General features: G+C 39.3%; 1 protein-coding gene across 1 annotated transcript in view; it reads left to right on the top strand.

Moving 5' to 3' along the window:
- The window catches only part of LOC139470356 (uncharacterized), a 101,319-nt gene extending 87,149 nt beyond the window's left edge, over positions 1 to 14,170 (top strand). The window contains exons 11-12 of the mRNA XM_071252750.1: positions 1,323 to 3,047; positions 3,305 to 14,170. Of these exons, the coding sequence (XP_071108851.1) occupies positions 1,323 to 3,047; positions 3,305 to 3,385 (1,806 nt within the window). The 3' untranslated portion in view covers positions 3,386 to 14,170. The remainder of the gene's footprint in view (positions 1 to 1,322; positions 3,048 to 3,304) is intronic.
- The last annotated feature ends 17 nt before the right edge of the window (positions 14,171 to 14,187 follow it).

The raw sequence follows: 14,187 nt of genomic DNA, 5'->3' as shown, positions 1-14,187 counted from the left end.
GATGCTTATGTGAACCTTTCATGGTCTGTTGTGCATCAATGTTTATGTGAACCTTTCATGGTCTGTTGTGCATCAATACTTATGGGAACCTTTTATGGTCTGTTGTGCATCAATACTTATGTCAACCTTTCATGGTCTGTTGTGCATCAATACTTATGTCAACCTTTCATGGTCTGTTGTGCATCAATGTTTATGTGAACCTTTCATGGTCCGTTGTGCGTCAATACTTATGTGAACCTTTCATGGTCTGTTGTGCATAGATACTTATATATACACCTTTCAATGGCTGTTGTGCATTGATGCTTATATATACACCTTTCATAGGCTGTTGTGAGTATATCTTTATATACACCTTTCATAGGCCGTTGTGCATCAATGCTTATTTAAAATTTTCATTGGTTGTTGTGAGTATATGCTTATATAAACCTTTCATGGTTTGTTGTGCATCAGTGCTTTTATGAACCTTTTATGGCCTGTTATACATCAATGCTTTAATAAACCCTTCATGGTCTGCTGTGCATTAGGACCCGTAAAGATCCAGGAAGAGAATAGGTCTTCAGCAACCCATGCGTAAGAGGCGACTAACGGGATCGGGTGGTCAGGCTTGCTGACTTGTTTGATGCATGTCATCATATCCAAATTGCGGGGATCGATGCTCATGATGTCAATCAGTGGATTGTCTGGTCTAGACTTGATTATTTACAGACCGCCGTCATATAGCTGGAATATTGCTGAGTGTGGCCTTAAACAACAATCAAAATGTTGTAAAAACACATATAAAGATATTACAACATCAGCGATATTTATATGACTAGTAATATGTATATAAATATGAGATCATTATTGATTCAGTTTAAGTATACACAGATATATATATAAACATTTTTTTAATAAAGTCGACATATGTTGATATGGTTTGCATGTTTTCAGGTCTTTGGGGTTGACGTTATAACTGTTTTCAGTGCTCACTTCAGAAAAGACTTCACCTGAAGCAAATGGATAATATTATTTCCAAATATAATCTTAGTTTAGACTAATGGATAAAGACATTTTCATTGATTGATATGGCTCACTGACATGGCCTGTGTGGTGTTTTCCTATATTGTATCATATATGTTATCACAACCTTACATATCTTTGATCATTCCCTGGCAGATGCTGGCTCCTTGATGTGCTTAGTGCCATGTTTAACACATGATACCATGTATCATTCCATTAGGTTTCTACTGAGGTACATTGTGAAAGTGCACGTCACTGTTTCTATGACAGTTACTAGTACCTATGTCTGTGTTAATCTAACTCCCTGTGTTGTGTGTTGGCAGAGTTTGGAGGAGAAGGAGCGACAGCTTCTGCAGGAGTTGCAGCAGCTAAACATGGCCATGAGTGACGAGCATAAACAGGACGACAATGACAACAATCATCCTCATCCTCATCAACATGATCTCACCCATCACCAGCAACAACAAGAACAACAGCTGCTCACACAGCAACATCAACAATCTAGTCGTCATCATCCAGACACCTCAGGTGTGTCTGATGTCATCCACCATCTTCTTACACCATCATCCCGGCAACCTCAGATTCCTTACCAGCGTCTGCCTCATGGTGTGACTATATCTAACGTTAGTACAACACGAACACACAGCTCAGTGACTCAGGGATTACAACTGGGTGTTCCGAGTGACATCAACTCAAATGTGACACGAGTATCTCCAGGTCCTTGTCCACCTGCACCAGCAGAGAGTCAGTTGGGTGGCGGGGTGAGTGGGATCCAGGTGACTCAGGCTCAGATCCAGCAGCAACTCCTGGCTGTCCAACAGAGCCAGCTGGAGCTACTGAGAGTGCAGCAGCAGTTGGAGCAGAGGCTGAGGCAGAGTCAGATGTCTTCTGGAGCCAAACCTGACCAGCCTGAGCACAACAACAATACAGATCTCAAGTGCAATACACAGAGCATTCCTCCATGTGGCCCTGAGCAGGGTCCATCACAGCCAGCCTGCAGGCAGGAGCAGACTCAGATGAAATCTGGGGACATTAATGACAACTACCAGCCATCCTCATCAGCAGGAGCTGCACCTCATCTTGTGACTGACTCATGTGACTCAAATGAAGAAGTCAAGTCTCTGACCATCTCCTCTAGTGCTGTCCACGCAGGCCGTGGGCTGCAGTCTACACAATCTGACTTTTCCTTGTCTTCCAGTAGTAAGGTTGACTGTATATCTAACATTGAACAAACTGTCCCATCCGAGTCTCATGATTCCAGTCATGTTTCTAGTGGAGGGCAACCCGTGTCCTCAACTTCTGAACAACTTTCACAGGGAAGCAGTGAAAATGTGAGAGAATCTGTGACCCATGATTCCAGTGCTCCTCTCAACCTGAGGGCACCCTGCAAGCTACCTCTGTTGAGAGAAGAGCTGGAACTGACACCAGATGTTGTCAGTGGCACCAGAAAGTCCCACTCTCCTGCCCCTGTCACATCCATAGCCCTGGGTTTGTCCATGCCACAACCCAACCGACCATCTCAGGCAATTTTCGAGGAGTACTCTCCTCCCACAATCATGCCTCCAATATGGACACCTCTAGCTCTCAAAGTGGCAGCTAGTCGATCATCCCCAAAGGGAGACGACTCTAATGTTCCATCACTCAAACAGGATGAGGAATCTGTGTGTTCTGACAACAGGGAAATTCCAGAATCTTCATGTGAACCTTCTGAAGCCTGTAAGCGTCAGTGTGTTGAAGTCTCAGAACAGTCAAGGTTCAGGAGTCTCCTGCAGGAAACAAAATCATCTGCCTTTGATCAGGTCGTCCCTGCTTCTGTGACCCTTGTGACTTCCAGTTTGACCTCTGTGACCCTAAGTGCAACCTCTCCCCTGCCACCTAAGCAGGCGCGACATGTACCGAGTGACACAGACATTTATCTTGATGCACTCTTGGATGATGAGTGTGCTTTGTTCACTTGTCGACTACAGACTTTCTTCAGGGATGTATCAGAACCAGAGCGTGGTGTGCAGGATCCTGTAGCTCGGACACTAATGGAGGGAGATGATATGGTAAGTAGTAGTATAGGTACACACATTTCGGATTAACTGTTGAAAAGATGGACTTCATCTGAGATTGACTATGTATTGTGTTTTTAGTGTTATCGGAGATATATTCTGCAGTTAAACAATACCAGTTGCTTCACAAAGTTGTCAATCTTTGATTTCAGTTGAAACAGGTTACATTATATTTAGACAAAGGAGATTCATTCTACTCAGTCCACAGGGAAAGCAATTCACTTGAACCATTCAAATTTCTTCCATTCCAGCATTTTGTGCCGATCCATGACGACCTAGTGACAACTACTACTTTTGAGGATTCTGCTTTCTCAGCCTACTCCCCGGTTTGACTTTTGACATCAGTTGATCCCAAATGATCTGGACTACAATGATCTTGACATTCTCCCGTTCTCAATGATCTCATGTTGGCCCTCGCCACCAGCCATTGTTTTGTCAGCGTCTCAGGCGCCTATATAGATTTGGTTGATATATTGTTTATTATGTAATTTTGATATGGCATTTTGAATGATTGTGTACTGTTTTTATTGTCCTCATTACGTTCTGCCATGATTATTAAGCCACATTTCCCACTCTGACTTGAGCTGATGTGTTAGTGTTTGATGGAATGAAATTGTTCCACAGAACTAATTTCATCCAACAAACAGTCAACAAGTTGAATATTGCTGGTAGAGATATATGATTATATTTGAAGAAGTGCATGTCTCCTACATTCTGCCAAAAGAGCAGCTGGTCAGATTACCCACAATACAGGAGCTACAGCCTTCTGTCTGGTGTGAGTCCACACCATAAGCTCCTCCATCCCAACCCAGTCTATGACATGACACATGGACATTTATATTTATCACAATACTCCATAAGTGAGGTTACTGATAGGTCATTGAAATAGTTTGTTTATAAATATTCTATTTTCATACAAAAATGTTACCACATGCCATTTTTGACTACTATTCCCAGAACAATTCTACTATTTCTAATTCCACTAAATAGTTTTTTTTAATTAACATTATTAATTAATGTCCAATAAAAGTAATAATGTTACTTCTACCAGTGTATAACCATCACACCGACGGTAGAATACCCATGTTACACCATGAGGAACATCTGACACTTGGAACTATGCATAGTCCACCATACTGTACCTGTATCATCATTGGGTCCATGTGAATACTACATGTACATTCACCAGATGAGAAAGATAGAGTTGATTTCCTGCTAAGTAGTGACAGAGTGTTAACTACGCAGGTGTTTTTCCCTGCAGGTTAGTGCAGGTGTGATTAAAAACCTGCATACACACAGTATGTCAAATACAGGCAGACAGGTGATTACCTCAACACTTCTGCTCCACTGAGATTTGTTACTGTGTATTTACGATCCCTGCCTATCTGAAGCTACAAACAAGACCGTGCTGTTGAAGCTGGCGTAATTTGATTCAGTTTCCCACCTCTCCTGCTGGTACTGCCAGGCAATACCTCACTGACTGAACACACAAACATTGCAGTATTCACGTGAATATTATTGCCTTACCCTTGATGATACCGAAGAGATGTTTATCTGTAACATTTGTGAAAAATAAACCACTACTTATTCACAAAATCTGATTATGACATAATACAATAAGTCTGACATTTGTGAATAGGTTGCCTCCCTTTCACTGATATTTTGGAGGGGTGGGGATGGAGGTGAGCTTGAGTGAAAGGGGGCTACCATTCTGTGTGTACTGAATGGTGTAAACACTTGCGCACGTGTGTATATCCCCCCATTCTCACGGCAGGTGGGGAATGTGGCTTGGGAGGAAAATAAGAATTACTGTCCTTGAAATATACCCCACTCCAGTCAGCAGTCAGCTACATCAGAGACTGTGGTAACAGATGTATCAGACAGTGTTATAACAGATGTATCAGACAGTGTTATAACAGATGTATCAGACAGTGTTGTAACAGATGTATCAGACAATGTTATAACAGGTGTATCAGACAATGTTATAACAGATGTATCAGACAGTGTTATAACAGCAGCGTTAGAAATTGGCACTTGTCCTGTAGTCCTTGCCAAACTGCCCAATGGTTAAGGTATCATAAGGGCTAGTGGAAATTTGCCAATTTAAGAGTTTTGCTATATGTTATTATTATAAGGACTAGTGGACTAAAAGTGTTAGTTTCTACTGCTGAACAGATGTATCAGACAGTGTTACAACAGATATATTAGACACTTTTATAACAGATGTATCAGACAGTGTTGTAACAAATGTATCAGGAACTGAGAAAGACACAAGCATTCTCACGTGAGACAACATACAGTTCTTGTAATAGGCTATTCCTCAACTGTTCTGAAAGCATGCAATACATAGTAGGCTGACTCTCAGTTGTTCTGGAATAAAATCAGCAGTCATGATTATCAACTCTCAGCAGCAGTTTCATGCTGGTTCATTTATAAGAAAACAAATGAAAATTTAACAAGGCACTAAAACAATGAGTGTTAGGTTGTGGCACTTTACATTCTCTGATTTTCATGAGTAAAACACCATACCTTAGGAAATTGTGAGTATCTTTGGCCACAAGGAGACCAAGGACTCGGTGATTGTTGCTGGACGATTTGTCACGGGATGATCCTGGCTACACACCATGCAGTCCCTGTTCACCACCGTGGCATATTGGGCTGCACCACTGCTACAACACTTTATTGATTTGTGATCACATCCTGGCTGCTCAGCCCCTTGTCCAGCCTCAATGTTTCCAAATAGATCAATTAGCGAAATTATTGTTTGCTTTCTGAAACTGTGGGAGGAGACAAGGAATTGTTACATGCCACTGGAACAACTGCAGTGGGGGATGTTGAGAGGACTCTGATCATTAAACATGGTCCCTTCAAACATCACTACAACTGGACAAAGTGGAGTACTTGAGATGTTTCACAGTGTGGTCATCTTTTGCATGACCATTCAGGGTTGGACACAAGAACTAGTCTGCAGTAAAAGTCTGGATGAACTACATGTTTCCTCCATAATCTACTTCATTTACAAAAACAACAAGTCCAGATTGATCTGTGGACGGGTTGGATTTATCTCACGGTGTCTACACTGCCGTGTAGCTTAGATGTAACCTGTGGCATCTACAGAACATCTCCATATGATTTTGGCACTGTATACATGTACTTATGTTTGATGTTGAATGCTCCTAGTTGAGGTGTAGCACCATGACCATGTGATGTACCTCGCACTCACCAGGTCAGCGGTACCGAGAAAGGTGGGTGGTTGTTTCATGGGTTTCATCATGTATTCATCTGTGCAGGCAATGCTGATATGTAAAAATGTTCTTGAATTAGATGGGTAAAGTACCGTATTTCCTCTATTAGACGCCGGGCCTCTAAGCCGGGTCAAATGTTCAGTGCAAAAAATAGAAGCCGGGCCTCTAATAGACACCGGGTCGATCAATTGATACAGATATCTACGAAAACACAAAATATTTCCATTTCGTGATGATTCGGGCCATTCGTGGTCATAGTGAAATGGGGTTATTAATAGAAGCCTGGCCTCCAATAGACGCCGGCACTCTAATTGACGCCGGGTCAAAGGCTTGTCAGAAATAAATGGTAGCCCGGGCGTCTAATAGAGGAAATACGGTACTCCCTGAGTGATCTCATTCATGTTTCGTAGGACTGTAATTTTAATGAGTTTAACTCGTCTTTGGAGTCTTTTGTATAGATATCCCATAATGACTAGATGTAATACAATCTATGGTTACTTGCTATACTCTTCAGGCTGAGTGGTGGCTGTCTTGAGCACAGTGAGCCTATGATTTCTTATTTAGGGGTACTCACTGTCCATGCCAAAACAACGTCACTCTTGGACAATATTAACTAAACAGCTGAACCTTCAGTACTGATAGCTCTAAAACACAGTTGCAGGATGTGTTTTAAAGAAGTACAAATACAACCTACCTACCTGTTTTGGAACCACGACATGATCCATGGTTGTTGTTTATGAATATCTTTATAAGATTGTACTCTTTAACATTACAAATGTCATAACATAGTGGATCTGTCAATGATTCTTGTGAACAAGTACCCATGAAGCAACCACCCAGTAATAATCAACTACTTGCTTGATGTTCATGTCACAGTATTTCTGCGGATTTTTATGTTGCTTCACTGTCTTTTTTCATCATATGAATACATTCAGAAGTGTGTGTCTGATGTACATGGGTGTCTGATGTATTGATATGATACACGAACAAAGATTAATGCAAGTGAACAAAAACAATGTTTCTTTTTCCCTCAATGTGTTCATTTTTTTAAAATCTGAGGTGAAATCTAACAGTTTTTTCATTATTGAGTAGCAGTTTTGTCAACAGATCTTATTTTTGTGAACGAGGCACTAATTTGGTGTACATTTTTATTGCCAAGTATTCATGGCCAGATTCTTTTTATCAGGGTTTGCACTACTGTGTGATTGGTTTGTTTCTATTTCTGTTGATGTATGATGGTGCTGATTTTGTTTTCATGAATTATGATGTATGTGAAATTTGATTTGACCAACTATTGAGTGATGTTGATGGCAGCCATGTGGCCGACTGTGCCATGTTGGGGTGTCATCACAATACCAGGGAGTACTACAACAGCAGCAGCAGCAGCAGCAGCAGCGGCAGCAGCAGCCTGCACGGTCATGTCACAAGCAGTTAGCATTGATGTTGTACTCATAACTGACAATGTCATAACATTTGAATTCTGATGATTCACAAAGTGTGGATGGTGCTGAATTTGGAGATGTTTGAAAGTGGTACTAAGCATCAAACAACTAATATACACCTGGAAAATAACTGATCACTGCTTACTGGTATATATTTCCATATTTATACTGGCCGTACATTGACACATTTTTTGGCGTCTATTGTCTAATGAGACATATTTGTTTCTGTTTACAAAGTGAGTCATACTGAAATACAGATACTGATATGCATGATCTAATGACATATTTTCCAACTATTTGATGGCAATAATTATTTGACCACCCTTTAAGTTACCACCACTGCTTTTCTGTATCATATGATATAACCCAGTCATTTCTACCATCTGGTAAACCAATGATTTTGTACTGAATCATCATGTACCAGTGGTATCGTAAACAGTTATCAAAATGAGATCAATGTCTTTTGTAGATATTTCCAAAAGATACATGGAAGTTTAATATCTTTGAAAAAAACAAGGGGTAGTGCTTAGCTGTTTTCCAGGTTTTTTCCAGACTGTTAATTTGAAATACTTATGTGTTGAGGACAATAGAAGAACTGGAATTTTAGAGCAGTTTACTTGGTAAACCATGCATCTAAGTTAATGGTTTTCTTGTAATCAAGTGGTGCATGCTGGAATTCTTTTCTTATGTTATGGTAAGGAGACACGTACATGCATTGCTTCTTTTAGAACTATTTAACTAAATCACCTGGCAGCAATGCATCTAATGATGTTGACGGCAAAAGTTAAAGGTTTTAACCTGAAGGAGTAGTCATGGACATTTTATCAGAGTTGGTTCGGGAGGGGCCAGATGGCAGTTATGGTTGACGACACCATATTTTCAAGTCCTCTGATATTGAAGAGTCAGAACTTAATATTGCAAAGAAACAGTTCAAACCCAATAGGACAACTAAAACTAAGAGGTTCAGTGATATTTAGATGTACAAATTCTTCAAATATTTTGCCCTGATTAAACAAACATTGCTGCTTTGTTGTTGAGATTTCCAGTGTTCAACTTCTTCTGTCTTGAGCATTGTACTGAGCAAAATTGATTGATTTTTCTGCGGAGGCCTTCAATCTTGTGAAAACAGAGCTCGATTCTTACACCTTCTATGGGAGCTTCATCTAAGTTCAGCACCATTCATCACAGAGTGTTGGTGATGTATATAGTGTCAACCATTGTGAAATTCTGTGATGTGTTCTATGATATAGCATCATGCAGTGCAGCCACATTGTGGGGACTTCAGGACATGTCCTGGGCAACTGGTACCAACAATATTGGAAATTCCAAACAATGATCCCATCACTAGACAATCTCATAGGGATACATTTGTTGTTATTTTAAGAAAAATAATACTTGGTATCATAAGCCTATGTTGAACATGAATATTATTCCTCAGCAACTGGTGGTTTGGTTGTCCGACTGTATACAGCTATCCATTAGATATGCAAGCTCAGATATACTTATCAATCATCCAATGTACACCATATAGGGAGTAAAATCACTTGTGATGTTATTATTATGATTATAACTATTCATTGTTGAATTTGATCTAGACCATGTGTATATCATACCCACAAATTATTTTTTTATGCAACTGCAGTTACCATGGATATGAGTGATGCATTCATTGCTCATTGTTAAGGAATGTTTATAGTAACTGACGATGCAAGCGACACGATAATGTCATCTGTCCCTGTCCATCTCCACTGTTTCTTTACATCGTTCCCATCTTTCTCTGTCCATCTCCAATATCTCTTTACATCGTTCCCGTCTTCCTCTGTCCAACTCCAATGTCTATACATTGTCTCCTTCTTTCTTTGTCCATCTCTACTGTCTATACATTGTCCCCATCTTCCTCTGTCCATCCCTTCTGTCTATACATTGTTCCCGTCTTCCTGTCTATCCCTTCTGTCTATACATTGTTCTCGTCTTCCTCTGTCCATCTCCACTGTCTATACATTGTCTTCATCTTCTTCTGCCCATCTCTACTGATTCTATACATTGTCTCCTTCTTTCTTTGTCCATCTCTACTGTCTATACATTGTCCCCATCTTCCTCTGTCCATCCCTTCTGTCTATACATTGTTCCCGTCTTCCTCTGTCCATCCCTTCTGTCTATACATTGTTCTCGTCTTCCTCTGTCCATCTCCACTGTCTATACATTGTCTTCATCTTCTTCTGCCCATCTCTACTGATTCTATACATTGTCTCCTTCTTTCTCTGTCCATCTCTACTGTCTATACATTGTCCCCATCTTCCTCTGTCCACCTTGGTCTGTCCATCTCCATTTTTTTTTCATCTGCTCTGCTTGTTGTGTTGCTTTCTGAATGTGTTTTAAATTTTCTCCCTGGTTAGGAATCCAGGACAGATTAGGTCCCCTCTGGTCATTATAGTGTAAGATGGCAGTAATACCAGGAATGTAAATTTTTGGGGTTAAATGTTTGGTTAGTGGATTCGACAGACTGGAGCCAAAATCCACAATCAGAAATAATATTAATATTCATCAGATCTCCTCTAACGGCTTGTCTATCCAAATTTTGAAGGATTAGGAAAAGTAAAAGATACAACTATGAAAGTCATGTAAAGTTTAAATAACTGACCTTTCTAGATAGTAATTGATTAAATGCATTGAATATAGTCTCTGGCTACTGCAAGCATCTTACACATAGAACAAATACATTTACAGAAGTAAATAAATATACTTCTTACTATATGAATGCTAAGCATTGTGCAAAAATGATAGCACTTTTTTCCCCAACTCAATCGACTGACCAAAACAATTTTATGCTAAACAACATCAAAACATATTAAGCACCACACATTTATTCTTATGTTGACTGAGCTGTTTGGTTACAAAAACTTCCCTAAACCATAAATTCCAAAGTGTGCCCTGTAATTACACTTCATACAGGGAAGACCAACTTCCAGCTATGATCTTGTGGATTTCTTCCCAAGTTAGTGAGTGTTGCTTTGAGCCACTATCAGCAATATTACATCTGTTTTGGTGGAATCATTATAATGGATTGTGTTGTTTTGGTTTTAGCAGACCAAATGGCCTAAAACCCTTTCACTCGCTTGCATATATCAACCTATCCATAAGTGTCTATTGTCCATGAAGCATCCATTGAGGTCGAGTACCAGCCCGTAAGTCTATTCCTGAGCGTAGCTGTATCAGCAAGTGTTACATGTAGTCTTAGCTTGTTGACTCATTTTCAGCCTAAACATGATCATCAGCTGGAAAATACAAGAGTTCTACTTCGGTTTTGCGCATTGCATATTTTACTGAGACTGCAAAGTATGTTAAATTTAAAGTTCAACACAGTTATTGGTCTATATCAATATGATTGATTTCCTTTTGATGACAGCCATTTCCTTGCTTTTAATGCATGCAACAGGTATTAAATACAATATCTTGGGAAAAGGCTGAAATCAGAAACACAATATCTGATCTTGCACCTTGACTTTGTAATGTATAGATCAAATCTGGGGTAGGAAAATGGTTTTTGATAAGAATTCCCACTGTAATTTTGTAGCTTTATGTAAAATTGTTGAAATTGTACATATATATTATTAACCAGTCTCTGGCTGGGTTACCTATTGTTTAAGTGCTGATGATAACTGCTGATGCTTGGAAGCTAGCCTTGGACCCCAGCTAGACTGTTCTAGAACTTAGTGTCATAGATAGTGTCATTCTTGAAGGATTACTTCCTATATAAGTGCTGGATCAAGAAATCTTATATCATGCGTAACAAATGTTGAATAAAATAGAACCATGCATATTCAGTCAGTGGAATTTCAAAGCCTGTAAATCTGTGAGCTTTTAAGACTTTATCTTCAATAAATGTCATTGCCATTACTTTGCCCTGGGGACCCTTGAATGCAATTAATGAAATCTGGTTGTTGAAATAAAGAAACACCAAATCTATATATCCCAGTAGTTAGGTAATGCACATTCCATGTAGCTGGGTTGGAAATGATGATTTGAAGTTAATGTACTGGTAGCTTCTTATAACCATGTTTCCATAAGAATGTCAACTTTTGTGTTTGTCACTCAAGGTGTTTGTTTAGGTTAGACTGTTTAGTGTTGCACTAAAGAGGTTAGAACAATGATATGAACTGGATATTTTGTAATGAAAATGAAACTGGTTCATATGAAATTAATGAAACTTTTTCAAGTCCTTATGAACGGTTGTGAATTATTTTGTCCATGGTCGAACAAAGCTTACCAACCCAAGCTAGTTAACTGGAACAAGTTTGATTAATGGCCAAACATTGAACCAAGCTTACCAAGCCAAGCTAGTTAACAGGAACAAGTTACATTTCTCTTTCCCAATTCCTTATAAAGAATCAACTTAGTACCTTCCCTTCTGCCTGCACTGATTATGTGATGCTGTAGATGTTGTATGTGGATGTATGTCACCCAGGGAGTCCCTTTACTGTGATCTGTATATAACAGGCCGGGAGTATCTATAGATTATATATCTACATGCCTGTCTCTAGGTAATATCACCTATATTGTGCCGTGGTTGCCCAATTTACAACTCTATGTTAGATCTATGCACTGATCACATCACAGCAGGATTCCAGTCAGGCTTTCTGTCCAAAACTTTACTTGCATTATCTATGATTTGGAGAGACTGTTTATATTTTCTCTTTCCACTGTTAAGTTTAGTGCAAATTTATGGACCTACTTTTTATGCATTTATTTAGTTGTGTTTCTGAAATGAAGTCTTGATTAGCATCAGTGGGAGCATGAAATGGGGAGTACATTAGCTTCTTTATCAACCATATTAGAGGGGGAACTTGCCCCAGTGGTCATATACACAGCTGTCAACGCATGTCAGTGGACTGAATACACTGTACTTGTAAGAGCCAGGTAGTTGCACTGACTAATGGCAAGGATTGTCTGGTTTGCCAGTTTTTTTAAAGGCTGACATGATGTAGCTGTAATAATGCTGACGAGAAAAAGCATTCCCCAAGTGTATTAGAAAACCCAAGAATTATTTTGTCTATTCATGACCAACTTAGATGAAAATGCATCTGTAGATGAAATATTACATATGGAGGTTTGAGAAAGCTATATATTTTGTACCAATGTCCTCATAGTCTCAAAATGCTTGTTCTAGAACAGTATTATCCATTGCTCAATTTGTAATGAACAATGCTTTATCAGGTTTGTTTCATGAACAGAAGTAATAACTACACAGCTGTGGTCGACAAATGTTTACAGATAATTAGGCTTGTGTCTTCCGATCACTGTGGGCAGTCCCTGGGTTGTTACCAAAGGTTGTGTGGAGACTGTTGGTTGAGCATTACTCTGTTCATAGTCCCAGCACAATGTTGATTCCCGACACACAGTAGCATCTAGTATATATCATGTTGATTATTGAAGTTTTATCATGTATGTTTTATCCTTCATGTATTCTACCATTATACAGCATTTTCTCAGTGTTAGAAACTTGATGGTCGATCAAATAGATCTAGAATGTATATAACCTAGCTATTTATAACCATAGGTGGGTGGCTCAGAAATATGAATGCTGAATTGCTAAGTCTAAAGGTTATATCAGTAAAGAGTCCCATTCATTCAGAAAAGTGTGTAGTTATCTAATGATATAAGGTAAATAAGCAGCTGAATCGGTCAAGGAATGCCACTTAATGGTGTTTTCTGAGCCACCACCGATGTACCTGCCTTGGTGTCTATAACCATCACCAGAAACCCGACTGAAAATGGCCCCCTTCTGGTGCTTCTCCTTCAACTGTGACAATGGCACATGTCTATCATCCTGTGTATATCCAGTCAGTAGATCGAGAGGAAGAGGACCGAACCCATTCAGGCAGGACACAGGAGGAGTTGGGTTTTGTCTCAACTGGCTGGAAACAACAATCCATTCTTGTCCCCTGGCGCAATATTTCAAAAGGGACAACATAACTCCCATTTAAAAGAGTTTTCTCATCCGTTTGCTTTGTGGCCTACTCCTCCTCCAGCTTGTGTGGGTGTTGTCGGTAGGCGACACCTTAGCCAATGTTCAAATGTATAGTCACTGACTGGAACCATGTTCAAACAACATCGTGAATAAATTGCAGAATGAAGTAAACTATTGTTTGTAATAAATGTTTATTATGTACATTGACATGATAAATAATAATTCTTTCAGTTTTGACACATTTTTATACTTATCTCTTTCATAATGGATATACAGATGTTCAAATATATATCCAACATTTTCTTTTTGAAAGGGTACCATTTTCAAGACGACCATACAGCATTCCTTTAACAAGCCAATCTTCACGTATTTACAAAGCTGCTGACAAAACCGTCATATATCACAGACACTTCACCTCTTCAGTTTCTTTTCTTCTGTAATACAAAATTTATATATAAATATAAATATTGTTGATGCTG

The sequence above is a fragment of the Haliotis cracherodii genome, unplaced genomic scaffold (genome assembly GCF_022045235.1).
Source record: "Haliotis cracherodii isolate W230 unplaced genomic scaffold, xgHalCrac1.p SCAF_20, whole genome shotgun sequence".
Classification (NCBI taxonomy): domain Eukaryota; kingdom Metazoa; phylum Mollusca; class Gastropoda; order Lepetellida; family Haliotidae; genus Haliotis; species Haliotis cracherodii.
The sequence above is the reverse complement of the archived record's forward strand: the minus strand, read 5'-3'. Positions and strand labels throughout refer to the sequence as shown.